At 52.5% G+C, this 17,555-nt stretch overlaps 1 protein-coding gene across 2 annotated transcripts in view; it reads right to left on the minus strand.

The window, feature by feature from the left end:
- The window catches only part of LOC119112376 (delta(24)-sterol reductase), a 35,214-nt gene that overhangs the window by 5,851 nt on the left and 11,808 nt on the right, over positions 1–17,555 (minus strand). For both annotated transcript variants that reach the window (XM_037236539.1, XM_037236540.1), the window contains exons 2-7: positions 6,770–6,925; positions 6,081–6,186; positions 5,074–5,192; positions 4,439–4,699; positions 2,930–3,070; positions 2,310–2,507 (exon numbers count right to left, since the gene is read on the minus strand). In XM_037236539.1, the coding sequence (XP_037092434.1) occupies positions 2,310–2,507; positions 2,930–3,070; positions 4,439–4,699; positions 5,074–5,192; positions 6,081–6,186; positions 6,770–6,925 (981 nt within the window). The remainder of the gene's footprint in view (positions 1–2,309; positions 2,508–2,929; positions 3,071–4,438; positions 4,700–5,073; positions 5,193–6,080; positions 6,187–6,769; positions 6,926–17,555) is intronic.

Raw genomic sequence — 17,555 nt, forward strand, 5'->3', positions numbered from 1 at the left:
CTGAGGATGATTAGAGGCTGGATAACCTGAGGATGGTTAGGGGCTGGATAACCTGAGGATGGTTAGAGGCTGGATAACCTGAGGATGGTCACGGACGGACTGAGTTCGAAAATAATGCTCGAAGAGAGCGAGAGGAGTGTGAATAGTCAGGGTCTCACAGTGAGCATCTGCGTGGAGAGCGATCACTGGAAACCCATGCCACGCAACCGGGATAGATCGGAGAGCTGCGTTCTGAATCATGTAAAGCTTCCGCCGATGAGAAGGATCCAGATAAGAAAAGATAGAAACATTACGCTCAAGGCTGGTCGCATCGAACCTGTGTACATGTGAAGGAGAGCGTGTTGGTCGCCTCACGATAACGTGTAAGGACAGCACGAACAATGTTGAATTGTTTTGTCGCCTTTGTCTACTTGCGACGGGCGTGGATGTGAAATTAAAGGCCACAATCAAGAGCGATGCCAGGGAAAATCGCCGTCCTTGAAGACGAGTGGTGAAATAAGATGGGTCATAGGGCGACTGCTTCATGCGAGACAACGGATTAGGATTTTGGGGCGGAGACGGGAAACGCTCAGCGCTGGCTCCAGGCAGCGATATCGTCCAGACCGTGGACGATCCATGAAGAGGTGCGTGCACCACAAGACTACATCTTCCGCAAAGATTGAGCGTGACGTACGGATGGGAACGGAGGATGAAGACGGTCGTAGAGCTATCTCATTCATTGTAATGAGGCTTAGTGTGGGAGACAAAAATTGAAGCGTTGATAAAAATGTTTTATACACTAGATGAAGAAATGTGAATGTCTGTCTTGCTACTATCTAATAGTTTTGACCCCGTCAGGATGCTATGCGACAACGTTTTTCGAACTAAAATGGTACACTTCGCTTCGCGTTCAAATCAGAGGTTTTGACTCAACGTAAATTTAAGCAACACGTTAAAGCTAACACGGACCGCTCAAAAACATCATATGTTACATAAAAAGCTTATGCAATCAGTTTACCTGATAACATAGTTTGTCATGTATGGTTTATCAACAGCACAGTTAATCAAAAAGCTTATCGAATCAGCTTATATAATACACTGAATACCATATCAGTTTATCCAATAACATAGGTTGATCTCGCAAAGAACAACTCACAGGTAGCCTTAGTTTTTTCGCTTTGATGTAATCTCAAAGCTCTTGTGCATCAGGGCAAGCCCTGTCGCGTCACACAAATGAATAAGGCAATCACGCAAATCGGAAGGTAGATCACAGCAGAAACATGCGGGAAGGAGGCACATTCCACGGAGTTGAGGGCCGAGTTGTGCATCCCAATGAAGGCGCGCGTGTTGAGCGCGTGCTGGGTGTGCAGTGTGGTTGTATGGTGGCAAGGACGACATGCGGAGAAACAGATCGTTGATGTCCCTTAGGGCGCATCAGTTTTATGAATATAAGTGTGGCCGTGAGACAAGTTTAAAACGCGTCAGTCCTTCAAACGTCCCCCTGTTCGTGAACCTGCAATACCAGCTGCTCCCAGACGAGAAACCTCAACGCCGCTGAACATGCCTGGCCACCGCTGCCGGCAAGACAGTCTTGTCAACAGGCGAGCTGCAGAAGAAGGACATCCGTGGCAGAGAGAGCGGCACGCACGCCAACGAAATGAAACTAGTCTTGGATAGCCTACAGCAACGTCGACAACTGGACAGACGGTGACGCCCGTCGCCGCTTGAGGTGGGTCTTGAGACCGTGCGGCAGTTGCAGCGGGCCAGGGTTAAGAAGCCGCCAGCCCCATCTTTCCCGAGCAGGGATGATCCTGCCCGAAAGCTCACTGCGCTGCGTGTGACCCAAGTCAATGTTGAGAGGCTGTTCTCGGCGTTGAAGTCTATCATCAGCCATGCGCGCTCATCGATGACAACTGACAACCTTATGGATGGCATTCTATTGTTGCACACCGACTGGTAGATGGCGGTGCTGAAAGGGTTGCTGATAGTGACGCATTTGACCACCAGCCGAGTCCACCCACTACCCAGTCAGTCCAGTTTGTTAATGCTGCGCGCGTGTCCGTGACGAGCTGGCGTCACAAATAGCTGAAGCCTGTGCATGCCCAGGCCGAATACATGGCCACATCAGCTGCTTGGTCTTCAGCAACGGGGCTGGGCGTCGAGCCCTTTGTTATCGGGTGCTTGAGGAGGCTGGATCCGGCTGGTATGTACACGACTACTTAGAGGCAGCTAGATCGGAGTCGGAGTCGATTCGCAGAAAGTTGAGTCGCAATAAACCAGTACCAGACGACCTTGCTCCACCGCTGCGGGAGGCTGAACTCAGCGTTTACCTTGACCTCCTTGTGGAATACGTCCAGTGCCTTATCCAGCTTGTCGAGGGGCACCAGCATATCCTGGATAAAGTGGTTCTTTTCGTACAGCTCCTTGATGGTCTGGCCTTGAGTCAGCTTGAGCAGCGACACCTTCGGCGGCACCATCCAGCCGCAGATCCAGCGGAACGCCGCGTTGTTTCCGAATGGTATGATATCCTGTACATGGGTTCAGCTAATCAGCGATGATTTACCAAGGTGTTCCGCGTAACGGGGAAATCCTGAAGCCCACTAAGCTGAGATATGTCCACCGATTGAATCTGCACCACCATAACGTTGATCTAGAAAATGCTAGATGCTCTATTGTTTTTAAAGGTAAGCGGTGTACTACAATACATTTTAAATGAGCAGAAGCGTCCTGCTCCGGTCGGGTCCAAGCGCCTTTAAAATCGAAATGCGTATCGGCTAGGCGGTATAAAGTACGGACCATTCGATTAATGCAATACAGCAATGCAAGGCGGCTGGCAAAAATACGCACCATACTTGACGAGATACCGATCGTCCTTTTCGCTCGCTCCCCACTCCCACCCACTGGCACTGCGAAGCAGCCACCCCAGGAGAGGCCCGGAAAGCTCACGTGCCTGGATCTCCCAGAAGATGGAGCGCGTGTGCCGGTGGTAATAGTCGCGCAGCGGCACGTATTCGCAGCCCTGGCCACGCTCTAGGAAGCCTTCCACGTGCTTGAAGAACCACGGCTTGTACCACATGCCGATGGCGTTCACCTGGGGAGCAGCAGCGGCAGTGGCTAGTCAATACGGAGCCGGCGGCGGCCCGACGACTCATCATGCTGGTCCCGGGTCGGCTAATTCCTGGAGCCGGCGTCCCGGGGTCTCCCTTATCGATCTCGCCTCCGGCTGGCCGCTGTCGGCCGGCGGCTCCCGGCCCGGCACCGACGGAGCCGGACCGGCCTACCGCTGGCGGTGCCGCTCCTGCGCCCGGACGCCGCAGGGGGCCGCACCGGGCCGCCGGGGCCGCGGCCGGCTGGTGGTCCGGGGACCAGCCCGCCTCGGCGCGGACGTCACCCAGCCGCCCGATGCAAAGGTGAATTATCATCGTGTTGCATAACACCCCACGTGTCAAGCTGTTGGCCTCCCTGGCAAACGGAAGCGCCAGCTGCAGAACCGCGAGGCGTGACCTTCGCCGGTCGGCAGATCCACAGAATGGCCTTGCCCTGACCTTGTCTGGTGCAGGGGACTGCTCGCTGTCTCACCTTGTCAGGAGCCGCCCAGCTCTTCATGGCCGCCGGCGCGGCCGCACCTTCACGGGTGGAATAATTGTTCGAATCATAATCGTCTGGTGCATTAGTGTGCACACAACGTTTCGGCCAGTTCATACCAACACACACCACTCACCAACACACCAGACAAGAGGAGACACACCAGGCCAGGACGATAACACGTACAGTTATTCTATCCTTGACACTAGTGCCTCGCCTCAGTACTTTTGTAAAACTTTGACTCTTACCTTACCCGATGCAGAGGACCACAAGCCCCAGACCTTGCCTGCTACACAGGTCTGCTCGCTCCTGAGCCGTAATGTAGAGGACCTCACGCACATGACCCAGTCAGCTACCCAGATCTGCTCGCTCCTGACACGCGCATGACCCAGTTAGCCGTCCAGGTCTGTTCGCTCCTGATACGCACATGACCCAGTCAGCTACCCAGATCTGCTCGCTCCTGACACGCGCATGACCCAGTCAGCCGCCCAGGTCTGCTCGCCTCTGACCCGTGACGCAGAGGACCTCACGCGCATGACCCAGTTAGCCGTCCAGGTCTGTTCGCTCCTGATACGCACATGACCCAGTCAGCTACCCAGATCTGCTCGCTCCTGACACGCGCATGACCCAGTCAGCCGCCCAGGTCTGCTCGCCTCTGACCCGTGACGCAGAGTACCTCACGCGCATGACCCAGTTAGCCGTCCAGGTCTGTTCGCTCCTGATACGCACATGACCCAGTCAGCTACCCAGATCTGCTCGCTCCTGACACGCGCATGACCCGGTCAGCCGTCCAGGTCTGCTCGCCTCTGACCCGTGACACAGAGGACCTCACGCACATGACCCAGGCAGCCGCCCAGGTCTGCGCACGGCTGACCTTGTCCGGCTCGGCGCTGCTGACGAAGTCGCCCGTCATGACGACGGCGCGGTCGCGGTCGAAGAGCAGCGTCTCGACGAACTGGTGCTGGCCGCCACACTCGCGGCTCAGCAGGGCCGTCAGCTCGGCGCGCGAGGTCGTCGGACGGTACCGCAGCCGCACGAACGGCTGCGCCGGCACGATCCGCACCTCGACCGCCGTCAGGAAGCCGAGCGTGCCGTACGACCAGAACGCCGCGTAGAACAGGTCGGCGTTCTCGTCCTGCGGCAGAGGCCGGTGGCCGTGGGAGAGGACGGTGTTCTCGTCCTGTGGTGGTGACGGATGACAGCGGGCGTCGCTCGTCGCCGCCCGTCAAACAAATGGCACGCTAGTGGTTAGCTGAGGGCAGACATTTAAGTGTACCTTCTAGTCTTTTAGCGACTCTTTTAATAGGAAATGATATGGTTCGGCGGAGGCAGAGAGATGGAAGGCGAGAAAATCCGTGGGGCGGCTGGAAGGAGCGGAAAAGAGAATAGTGTAAGAGACATACATTTAAGGACAGTGCGGTCAGATAGCCAGAGTAGGCTGGAGACTGACTGAAACAGGAAAGGGGAGGGACGGAGGGAGACAAAGGGGCATTAGTAGCTGGTTCTGACCTTTGAGCAGGTGATGACGGAGCCGTTAGAGAGCACCATTTCTAGGGACAAACAGATGTGCTGCAACAAACCGTAGCGATGTGACGACGACTCTACACCTGTACCCATCACCAGGCCGCCTGGAAACGTAGAGGAGTTATGTCAGCCTCCGTTGTGCCGCCGAAAGGCTCGGCATAAGGGGCAAGACACCTGCCCAAACATCTCTTAATGGCTAAGCAAGCAGCACATGTGCTCCTTGAATGCGTCACACAGACTAAAGGGATGATGGAACGGCCAAAAGGGCGGCCGTCAAACTATGGGCGAAACTAGTGCTATCAACTGGATGTACAGCTGCAGAAATAAAGAGAGAGAATATTAGAACAAGTGAGAGGCGGAGAAAAAGAGGTGCCGCCTTTTTGGAGCATGCCTGGGATAAAACTACGAGAAGCCTACAGGACCGCTGACAAAAAGTTATGCCTGTGGCTTAAGCTGATGTAATTGCGCAGTGCATTCGCACAAGGACCCAAGTGGGGGTTCTGATCCCCAGTCAGATTGCTCCCACCTTCCCAACATCTTTTCTTTGCGGTGAAGTGGTCATAAAGCCACGGACAATTGCCTGTCACGCTATCTAAACAGGCTCATGAAGACAAGTCGCTTGCCCTCAGCCAACCTCGTCAGGCACCGTCATGAAACGACTGCACCAGTTCCCAACCACAATGGTTATTCCAAAATAATAGCTACTAGTCGGTCCCGTCATTAGTGGTGACATGGCGCGACAGTGACGTCATAACGTAAGAGGGAGGTAGAGCGGTAGTGACGGTACGTCATGGGGTGACGAGGTGAGCAGTGACGTCACATCGTAAGGGGAGGTAGAGCGGTGACAACGGCACGTCATGGGGTGACGAGAGGAGCAGTGACGTCCCATCACGAGCTGGACGTGCGCGGCAGGGAAGTCGCATTGTCGGCTGATGTGCGCGGCAGTGACGTTACGTCATGAGCTGGACGTGCGCGGCAGTGACGTCACATACCGACGGTGAGGTCATCCATCTCGGGTATGATGGGCAGCGTCCAGCCCAGCGGGTTGAGCGTGGCCGTCAGCTGACCCATGGTGACCATCGGCTCCAGCCGCACCACCTGGGATCACCAGCCGGGCGTTTGTTTACTCCACCGGCCGGCCGCACTGGCTGTGGCAATGTTTATTCGGCGTCCGGGCGCGGAAGCAGAGGATGTGGTACAAGCATCACGTTGCGGTGAAGGGGTCAGGAATGTGCAGTGGATGCTTGGCTCGCGTGGTTCCATGCTGCGTGACGTAGGAGGGCAGCGACCATGATATGGCAGTTTTGGCAAAAGCGTTCTGTGCTTCTCGGGGCGGGAGATGAAATCTCACCGCTACAGAGCAATCAGTCACAACCTATGCGGTACAGCATTTGAGGCCAGGTACCTCTGATACCAATGCTATCCTTGATACCACTCGGACTGCTTCAGGGAAGGCGAATAACGCGCAAGGCCACTGAATGCATGCTAGCACTTGTGGAAGGAGATTCTTAACAACTATCAGCGAAGACAACACTTGCAAGGAAGCTCAGCAGTACAATGGTGACATACTTGCGGGACTAACGGTAACGAGTGTCTCCAGTCTCCCTTCCCTGTGTGGAGAGGGACTAGAGGGCTTCGCCGCAGCAACGTGACACGCTATCCACGACTGAACATGACGTACCTGACGTTGCATATCAATGTCGAGAATATCGACCAGATTTATGTCGATTTTGCAGAACGTCTTTTTGTACTTGGGTTGGCGAAACGAGATGGTTTGCCAGCCGGGTCTAGCGGTGCACATGGGCACTTCCATGCCCTGCGCTCGCCACCGCTTCACCTGCAACAGCGACAGCAGATGTGACCCTGACGGCGCTGCTTCTCCATGCGTGACGGACCAACCAGTCGAGAAATCGACCCGCAGGGCAGTGGGCCGAAATTGTGACTAGCATTAATGTCAGAGAATCACGTCCAGTGCTCGATCCCCCCCCCCCCCCCCCCCCCCCCGCCTCATACCACACCTCAAGAAATCTGAGTCCTATGTGGCTATTCTTCAGAAAATGTAACGTAGCAGCAGTACAGACGTGGCAGCAAATAGCATCTCGCCATGACACCGCGCCAAATGAAGAAATAGACTAGCGGTGTCACGAGGTCATGCGTCCTGTTGTGCGGCATTAAAACGCATCTCGCCCTCATTCCAGCCCTCATTTTCTTCAAGGCTACCCACGTGGCGACTACCCCTACCATCTAAGTTATTCTTACAAGTTCACAAAAGCACAATTACTGCTACGGGTTTGAGGCTATAGAACATGATTATGGGGTTCACAGCCTCACAGGACCCATTGGGCAGACAAAACGGCTTGGTCTGCTCAAAACAGATAACTTTTTGGTCACCAGCATGCGGCCTGTCATGCCGGTTGGCGCGACATGGAGGCGGTGAAATATCTAAGCGGTGTGTCGGCTTCATACTCGATCGCGAAATCCGATGTGCATTCCATTGTCATGGTCAACAGTGGTGTGTGTCAGAAGGGCCACCGCCGGGTGGACAGCAGTGCGGTGCTGAACAACGATTGGTTTGACGCGCACGATGCGCGGATAGAGCATCGATAGTTAATTGGAGCTTTGTTTTGAGGCATAGAGCTACAGGAAGGCTTCCTATCGCAAAACAAGGAACACCTTGAGACTGCAGGCTGCTGATCATTCGGAAAAACCGCGCAACTTATGTTAATGGTGTACAATATCCCTGACCTGCCATTCAAATAAATGATCACCTGTTTCGACCTCAAGAAGCGTAAAAGCGCCCGGGGGAGGTGCGATTAATTGGCCCCCAAACAGGTTTTCTAGAATTTGTTTTCGAACGGTGCAGCGTGGCCGCGCCACACTTTGTGTAGTTTTGGGGAAATGAATTTCAAACATTTCGGTGTGGCAAATTGAGATTGTAGTTGTGATTGACCTTGTAAGGTCGCCGATCTATGGCAGGTCAAAGTCAGGCCGTGGCTGTCAGCGAATGCAATTTCTCAGAGAATCGCTCAACATGATGCGACAACGGAGTGCTGGACTGACCCATACATCCCTGAGATAGTTTGTTAAGCAACGACACGGTTTTGTAGGAGTACAACAAATTCCAATGACCCAAGGTCAGGGAGAAAGTAAGACAAGGGTCTAAACCAACCTGCTTTTTACTCGAGAAACTCCTGTGCAGGAAATTTCCAGCACTTATTTCGGATTTATTAATAACAGGAACCGCAAGAGATATCTTCCACGGACCGCTCAAAAGTCGGAGTACGTTTATGACCTAAAATGCCCAGGTAAACATCTTTTTTGAAAAGCATACCGCCCAGCGCAATCCTTGACGTTAAGTCGGTTGCTTAAATCAAAACAGTCTCGTGGAATTTTGGATCCCCGTGACCTTCCAAGTGTCAAACAATGTCACTGAACTTAACTAGACACCACCGACCTCTTGCTTGAAGCAGGTTTCCAGGTTGAGGGCGGTTGCATAAGGATGTCGGGGACACTTAATACCCCAATCTCAAGTTTGACCTTGCTTGACATTTTTTGACCCAAAAATAATAACCTAGCAACCTTAAAGTTTTACACAAGTGATTTCACATACCGGCCAAACAACCCTGTGAATTTGATGTTCCTAGCTCTTTGGGTTTTTGAGATCTTACAGGATCAAAGTGACCCCCCACCCCACCCCCACCACCTGAGCGAAGAGTATTCAACCGATGACGCGGGCGCGTGCTGAAACCCATTAACAGCTTACGTTAAGCATCAACTTCAAAACCAACTTCAGCAACGCAATCAACTGGCTACATTGCTGAAGATAGCTGGATGTGCGCTTCAACCAAAAACTAATTTCCTGAACCGTGAGGGATATCTAGAGTTATCAACAGAACCCTCAGGGCGTGAAAGCTCTGAGCGAACGAAACGCGTCCCAAACAAAGAAGGGCGCGATTCACTCTCCTCCTAACCTTGAAACATTTTCCTCACGAAGAGTGTTATCGCAAATCCGGTTGAGTTCGGCAACACTACAAATTGGACCTTACCCCTCCCTATTTACCAACGTTACGTGAATGTCTCCGTCCTCAATGTTCGAACTCATCTATTCTTTCAATGCACCATTCCGCACAGAAGCTGAGTTCGGATCAGTCGATGTGACGATCAGATCCAACAGAGCTCTACCTCTTCGATCGACCCACCTCATGGGATCGACCTTAGCTAAGCACTACGGACGACCCACCTCATGGGATCGGCCTTAGCTAAGCATGACGGACGACTCACCTCATGGGATCGGCCTTAGCTAAGCATGACGGACGACCCACCTCATGGGATCGGCCTTAGCTAAGCATGACGGACGACCCACCTCATGGGATCGACCTTAGCTAAGCATGACGGACGACCCACCTCATGGGATCGGCCTTAGCTAAGCATGACGGACCCACCTCATGGGATCGGCCTTAGCTAAGCATGACGGACGACTCACCTCATGGGACCGATCTTAGCTAAGCATGACGGACGACTCACCTCATGGGATCGGCCTTAGCTAAGCATGACGGACCCACCTCATGGGATCGGCCTTAGCTAAGCATGACGGACGACCGGCGTTACACATAACGGTTCTTTGCTTCGGATGGCTATGGGAGAGGTGGTCCGAACTCTTCCGCGAGCGGGACCGGTGGTCCGAACCCCTTCACGAGGGAGAGAGGTAGTCCGACCCCCCCCCCCCTCGCGAGCGGGACCGGTGGTCCGAACCTGTCCGCGAGCGGGACCGATGGTCCGAACCTTTGTGCGAGCGGTACCGGTGGTCCGAGCCTCTCCGTGAGCGGAACCGGTGGTCCGAGCCTCTCCGTGAGCGGGACCGGTGGTCCGAACCCCTCGGCGAGAGGGACCGGCGGCCCGAACCTTTCCGCGAGCGGGACCGGTGGTCCGAACCCTTCCGCGAGCGTGACCACCTCTCTCTCGTAGCCATCCCAAACAAAAAGACCACGCCTGCAATGCTCTCTCCCCCCTGGAAAATGGACATTATGCTCCGCTGTCATGCACTGCACTTGTTGTCCCTGGGGGTGCACCCTCTGCAAAGGTCGTCAGATACGTCCCTCAGTGGTGCGAACTTATAGTTGCCGCTTTCCGGGTTCTGTGTCCCTCAGAATGCAGCTGCTGGATGGTTCAAGTTCCCGGTTTATCCCTTTTGTGGAACCATTAACGATACGAACCGGACCATCTACGCTTGGGATGTGGTCACGTCCTCTCGTATGCTGCACAAGCACTCTTAGTGCCAGCGTTTCCGCAAAAAGTAGACACGTGCCGTTTGTAGCGACATCTTCTTATCAGACGGTTTTCGCACGCGTCATTGGCGCCACGCCACTCGAGCCGCCGGTGGCAGCTTCGAGGCACAAGAAGTCTGACGGCGGAGCGGTTGACGACCCTCTGGATCTGCATTTTTAGTTGTGAGGCGTCAGCTGTTGATAGCTGCTAGTTGTAGTTCCCGCGTAGTTGGTAAAGAGTCGTCGTAAGATCTTCCCATTAATTACGGCAGAATCTTTCTCAGTGAGGGACACAATGCAATTTGGTCAAGTCAATCAGGCGTTTCCAAAAGCCACCCCAGCATGGGGCTCATACCACTATAATAATCTAACCCGTGCCCCCCCCCCCCCCCCTCCGCATGCTGGTGGTATTTCCGCAATTTGTTGCACTGTGGCTGATGATTTCCTTTGGAGCGGTGCCATGGCCAGCGGTACTCCCCCCCCCCCCCCCGCCCCCGGCACGCCCGCGCGAAGTCATCAATAGACGGAGGCGAGACCAGCCTCAGGTATACGGCCTCAGGTACCAGGCTTCAGACCTCAGGTGCCAGGCCCCAGATACCAGCCTCAGGTATGCGGCCCACATTGCGGCGCGTGTGAGAAGGACGAAGTAAAGCTTCAGTGACACGTCTCCTCCCGTGGCTCCGCGCACGTAGAGCAGGCAACCAAGACCTCATTCACAGTTGCGGAGAGGTGAACTCGGATACACACACCAGTAGTGGAGGTAAGGGAGGGGGAACCAAAGGCGGATCCAGGATTTTGTCGAGGGGGGGGGGGGGTGGCAAGCAACATTGTGAGCGTCTTCCTTTGGTTTAAGACCCATTCAAAGAATCCTCGCATTCCGACTGCTAAATCTTAAGATTCTCGGCATGTAATTTTTTATTCGGGAATCCTCTTACTCCGCGTAGCCACAAAAAAACTAGACTTGCTACGCATGCACATACATGGAGCTTATTCATTTTTTTCCAGATAATGGTAAATCCTGTCACCCTGAGGCTAAGTTTTTCTGAAACATGGCCAAAAAAGTTAAAGCTAGCTGCTAAATGCCACCAAAATCAAGCCTGAACTTGATTACTGGCTTATTTACAGATAACCAGCTGGTCGATGTGATCTTTAATAGCTGATGACTAATGCAGAGTTTTTGCTCTGTTTGTTATGAAGGATTACAAAAATCCCAGCATTTAAAATGAGTTAAGAACGTGAAAATTTGTGACACCCTTTACCCAGGTGTAAAAAGTGTCACAAACTTGATAACCAACGAAAATGACACAATACGACGTCAGCGGCACATAAAATGGTGTTTGACAGTTGTGTGCAAATATTCATCAGAGGATCTCCAGCTGCTTCTCTCAGGCTAAGACACCAAGGCCAATGGCTACGGAGCCTGAGCGATCTTGGGTGCCGCGTCAGGCCAAGAAAGAGGCTTTCGTCAACAAGTATAGGGTCCTCAGAGCAAACGAGAAGAACGCAAGGCCAAAGTGGTGGGCTCCTGAACGATCGGGTGTGCCCCGGCAGGCTGACATATAGGAACCCCAGCCAAAGCACAGTGACCTCTGAGAAAAGGGGAATTACCCAAGGCCAGTGTGCGTGATTAATTGCCTCGTGCGATCAAAAGTACCCGAGCAGGTCAACAGACAGGGCCCCGCTAGGAGTGAAAGGTCCCCTGCCAACGGGATCAAAAGAAAAAAGCCCTAGATCAATGCAGAGGGTCTCTGAGCATCGAGTGGCTCGGTGTGTTATCTGATATGAGCCGCAGCAACACCACGAGGCCCTCCGAGCAAGTGGAAAGAACCCGAAACTTATATGAAGGGACCCAAAACAACTGAGAGTACCCCGGTATACGGCGCCCCGGCAAAAGCGTGTAGAACGTTCTGGGCGAATGGGAAGAATCTGTGGAGGGCCCCTGATCAACCAGGAGTGCCTCGGCCTGTTAGCGGATGGTGCCCCAACAGACGCGTAGGGTTCTACGAATGAATGCAAAGACACCGAAGGCAACGTGGAAGGCTTCTTAGCGATCGGATTGACCCAGCAAGTGAACATATAACAGCGCAATGCTGCTGGGCAACTTAGTGAGCCTCAAAATGTCACCCAATCGCCACCCCATCAACCAGCGATGAATTAACTTTGTATGCTTACGGACTCTTCACTTGCTCTTGCGACTGTTCTTGATAGCTGGGGGCCAAAAGACGACCAATTTTGTCGTGTTTGTGTCAGAAAACTGCGGCCGTCCGGCCGATCATAGCTCCTTTGGAGCCTATGGGTCCCCTCAGGGCACAAGGGGTATGGTTCTGTGCCCCTCCCCCCTCTGGATCCACTATTGGCCCGAACAGCTGGTGGATGGGGCTCCGACAAGAACCTAGGCTCATCCACTCAAATAAGAAAAACCCAATACACAATATGGAGGGCCCAGGAATGTTCCAGTGTGGCCGAGCAAGTTAACAGATATGGCCCCCGACAAGAGCGTAGGATACTCGATTCAAACAGTTGGTACCAAAGACCCAATGTAGATAGACCTGAACGATCGAGTGTGCCCGAGCACGTTATCGGAAGGGGTCGCGACAAAAGCGTAGGGCCCTCCATTGAAGTAAGAAACGTCGAAGATCCAGTGTGGAGGGCCCCGCAAGAAAGAATATATCTTACCTGGCTGTCAGGTGGCCCCCGACAGGGGCGTGGTGCCCTGCATTCAAATACCTAGACCCAATGTGCGCAGCCCCTGAACAATTCAGTGTGTCCAAGGAGGTGAGCAGATGGGGCCCAGACAAGAGTGCAGGGCCCTAAACAAGTGACATAATTTAGACGGGCCCTAGACCAATGTGGAGGACCCATGAGCACATCATGAATGTGTCGGCGGGTTAGCCAAAGCCAACATTAAACGACCCTGAGGAAACGAGAATACTCGGGCAGTATACATATGGGGCTTCCGGCTGTAGCGTACAAAGTCCTTACGGCGAATGGAAAGAATCCGTGGAAGGGCCCTCATTGACAAGCGTGCCCCGGCACGCTAACATGAAGGGTCCAGCAATAGCTCAGGGCCCTCTGAGCACATACAAAGGAAACAAGGGCAACGTAGAAGGCTCCTTAACGATCGGATTGATCCTGCACGTGAACATACTGGGCCTCGGGAAACAGCGTACAACCTCTGGACAGCGTAATAAGCCTGAACCTTCCCCCCCCCCCCCCCCAATCACCACTCTCTCAATCAATGAAGGATAATTTTTGTCTACTCGTGGGCCTTCCATTTTTGCTTGCGGCTGTTCTTGGCCAACTGGAAGCCCAAAGACGTCCAGTTTTGTTGCGCTTTGTTAAAAACACTGCGTCTGTTCAACCGGCTATGGGCCCCTTCGGAGCCTATGGGCCACTTCGGGGCCCAAAGCGGGGACATGGCACAGTAGCCCCCGTCCGGACTGGCCCCTGGGGGAAGCAATGGCCCGGTTGAACTCTGGGGCACCACCTCAAACATCAACCGCCATCAGATTCGTAAGATTATCGCTTTAGTGATGGCATGACCTGCCAATACAGCCAACAATGTAATAGAAACATGTGCGATGTACACATCAATTATATTACCCAATTAACCTCTGTGGTTGACGCACCCCTAAAGCCTAACTATTAACTAAAAACTAACTCAACGAGCATGAACGCAACCTGAAGTAAACTTCACTCTTGGTGTTTGTTAACGGGAATATGCCTCCTCCTTGTACTTTTCACTCATTGTTGTATCCGACGCGTGCGATTTGATCAGTAATGACAGTTTTCTCGATGCGTTCTCAATAAATCAGAATTTTTATTTCGAGTAGCCGCTACCCAGGAAAAATCTCGTTGAGCTCCCTGCTCACCACCATGAAAGTAATGCATTTCATTTACCTTGATTTATCCAATGTGTGTGTTAGGTTATGCTAGCAACACAAATTTGTCAAAAGTTTGCAAAATAAATCTTCAGAAAGCTTAAAACACTGCTTATGCGAAAAGACATGCGAACATCAAGCTTTTATCGTGTGAATTCAACGAAACATTGTACTAAGACTTATTTCTCCCTTTTGGTGTTTATCACAAGGACGTTTTTCCTTGCGCACTTTGGCTTTGGGAAAGGGAATATTACATGATCCATGTGACGCACTTGTCCAAACTTCAACCAATGCGCTTTTTGCTTACAGGCCCTTGCCCGCCGGGCGAATCACAAACACTCTTTTATTCGCATGAGCAGCGGTGCGCACGACAGTTATCATGAGCCATTGCCATGTCACGTCAGAGAGCTCCTTGCACCGATTAGACACCCCTGAGACAGTGTGGGCCTCTAATTCGGCTAGAGACCACCAACACCGAGCAGTCGGCACGTGTCGGTCTGAGCCCTGGGGACCCATTTCCAAAGCACGAGCAAGGCCGAGCCCGCGATCTGCATTAGTTGGGGTCACTGAAGCCATGGGGTTGTCGGTCGGGGGCTTACAGTGCCTAACAGGGGGTACTGTGTCGGCAAGTGACTGCCTAACAGGGGGTATTGTGTCGGCAAGTGAGTGCCTAACAGGGGGTACTGCGTCGGCAAGTGACCCGAGTCGCCACGAGCCGTGTTTGCAGGGGTCCGAAGAGGGGTCTGAAGGGCCCTTCGGGACTAAAGATCACGGGCCCAGTTGGAATTGGGCTCGGCCGCTCACCCGTAGTGCTATGACCAGGAATATCAGTCCGAGGGCTCCTATAAGGGCCTCGTATTGGGGCTCGCCATCCATTTGACATACGGGGTCTCAGTACAGAGCCAAACAGTTGGCTTCATGCCCGTCTGAGCCCTCAGGACTCAATTCCTAAGCGGAAACGCGGCCGGGGCGTGCGATTTGCGATGTTCAGGGTCCCCGACACAATGAGGGGCTCCTGTGCATGTCAGGGGCCACAGCGTCAACAGGGGTCCTGTGGCGGCAAGTGGCCCCGATACCGAGTAGTCGACTCTGTGCCGGTCTGAGCTCTTGGGGTCCATTTTCCAGGCAGGGATAAGGCTAGGCCCGCGGTTTGCTTTGGTCCATGGCTCAACAGGGACGGAGACGGCACCGCGAATGGCAGAGGACCTCTTGCGTTGGTCGGGACCCTCTGGCAATGAAAAAGAAGAATTCCAACTTTTGGCGAGTGTTCACATTGATACAGAAAGTAAGGGTCCTGTGGCAGTCAGAACCCCCAGTACCGAACGGTGGGCCCACCAACGCAGTTTCAGCATGGGTCCGATAAGCCGAACTGAGGTTTGTTGTCCAATCACTGAACTACCTGCGGCGATCAGGAATGTTCTTGCATCATTGAGCGCTTCTGCGTCGATACGGGGCCAACTCCCACGTCAGGAAGGAGACCGATGTGATGAGGAGGCCAGTGCCTGATGTATCCATTCATTAAATCTTCTGGATCGACCAGGGGATCCCACCCTATGTCGCCAGGATGACAGCCAGGAGACACCCGCGGTGGAACGGGATGGTCCTTCAGACCTTGACCGAGAATAATATGTGCCCCATGGTGTTCTACCAAGGGGATCCTTGCCCGGAAAGAATGGGGGGGGGGGTCATTAGTCTTGAATAGACGGGTTGGAATGAGTTTAAAGACGAACAAGCCCATACGCTGCTCATTTTTCCTTCTTTTTTTTGTTTGCCTGAGAACGCTCATTATGTTACAGAGTCGATTAGCAAAACAAATTATATAAAAAGGTTTGAGCCTGCACATCCGAAATTTCGGGAGAAAGGACAACGATGGTCTTGACTGCAGTTCCCGTAAAACCGAACCGCACGGGCCACAGCAAGTAACACCAGACGGCGGGCGCGGTGCGTGCGAGAACCACCTTAGTGAAATAATAATGTTTTGAAGTATTTAAAACTTAATTCGTACCTTTTCAAGATTAGACTAGGTGCATCCGTTTCAACTTTGAGGATGTGCTCTGGGCAGATTGACAGTTACAGCGGCATAAAGAATAGCGATTCTACCTTTACCTTTTCGGTTCCATCACCAGATTCCAGTACCACTTCACGGCGCTGTAAAGACCATTCTGTTCTTATCATCAACGTAAACATTGTAACAGTGAAGTTTACGCCAGAGCTTCCTTCTAAAAGTGTGATTTGATGTCCTTAAATGCTTAAAGGCATTTCTTTCAAGTGCGTCATCATTTTTGTCCACCCGTTGGCCACGGCTTAGTGTTCAAGCCGCTGGGCCGACGCTGCGCGGCCCGTGGAGACTGAAGTACCTGACGTCCAGTTTTTTGCTTCTAAGATTTTTAAAAATTTCATGGACGGACGTAGCTGCGCCAAATTTTCGCAGTTGTAGATAATTCGATATCTGATAATTTGATATCAATAATTTAGACCGAGCTTGTAAGGTCGCTGACCTGCGGCAGGTCAAAGTCAGGCCATGGATTCGGCCAAGTCGATTTCTAGGGACTAGTTCAATCTGATGCAAGAACGGAGTGTTAGACGAAGCCTTACATCCCTGAGATATTTTGTTGGGCAACAGAGCAATTTAGTGAACAAACTACATTGACCTATGATCAGGTATGAAGGTCAGACAAAAGCCAAAACCACCCTGTTTCATTACTCTAGGGCCTCCCGCATGGGACAGTTTTTGGTGCTCATTTCGAGCTTATTGACAACAGGAACCACATTATACGTCTTCACTGGACTTCTTAAAGGTCAGAATAGGCCAGTTACCTAAAATGACCCAGGTCAATATTTTATTTTAGGGAACATACTGCCTAGTGTAATCCATTGTGTTTATTCAAATACAAAACCCAATTCGGTCTTGTATGATTTTGGTCACCATTACCTTCGAAAGTCCAAACAAGGTCACTGACCTTAAATGAGCGTACGACCTTTTACCTAGAACAGGTATCTAGGTCTGGGGCGCTTTGGAAACCAGCCTGGATTTTGACCTTGTTTGACCTTATTTAACCCGAAGATCATAATCTAGGTACCTCAAAATTTGAGTTAAGCAAGTCCACGTACAAACCAACACATCCTATGGATTTGTTGTCTGCAGCTCTCTTAGTTCCTGAGATCTCAGAGGGGCCAAATTGGCCCCCGCCCGAGCAAAGGGTACCAACTGGCCACCCGGGCGCGTGTTGAGGTCGGTGGAATCCTCACTTCCTTCGGGTATTTTGGTAACTTTCGAGGAATATTTTATGAATCATGACGCCATCAGCCGGGTGGCAGACGT

Source organism: Pollicipes pollicipes, unplaced genomic scaffold (genome assembly GCF_011947565.3).
Source record: "Pollicipes pollicipes isolate AB1234 unplaced genomic scaffold, Ppol_2.1 Scaffold_7261;HRSCAF=8764_pilon_pilon_pilon, whole genome shotgun sequence".
NCBI classification, from domain to species: domain Eukaryota; kingdom Metazoa; phylum Arthropoda; class Thecostraca; order Pollicipedomorpha; family Pollicipedidae; genus Pollicipes; species Pollicipes pollicipes.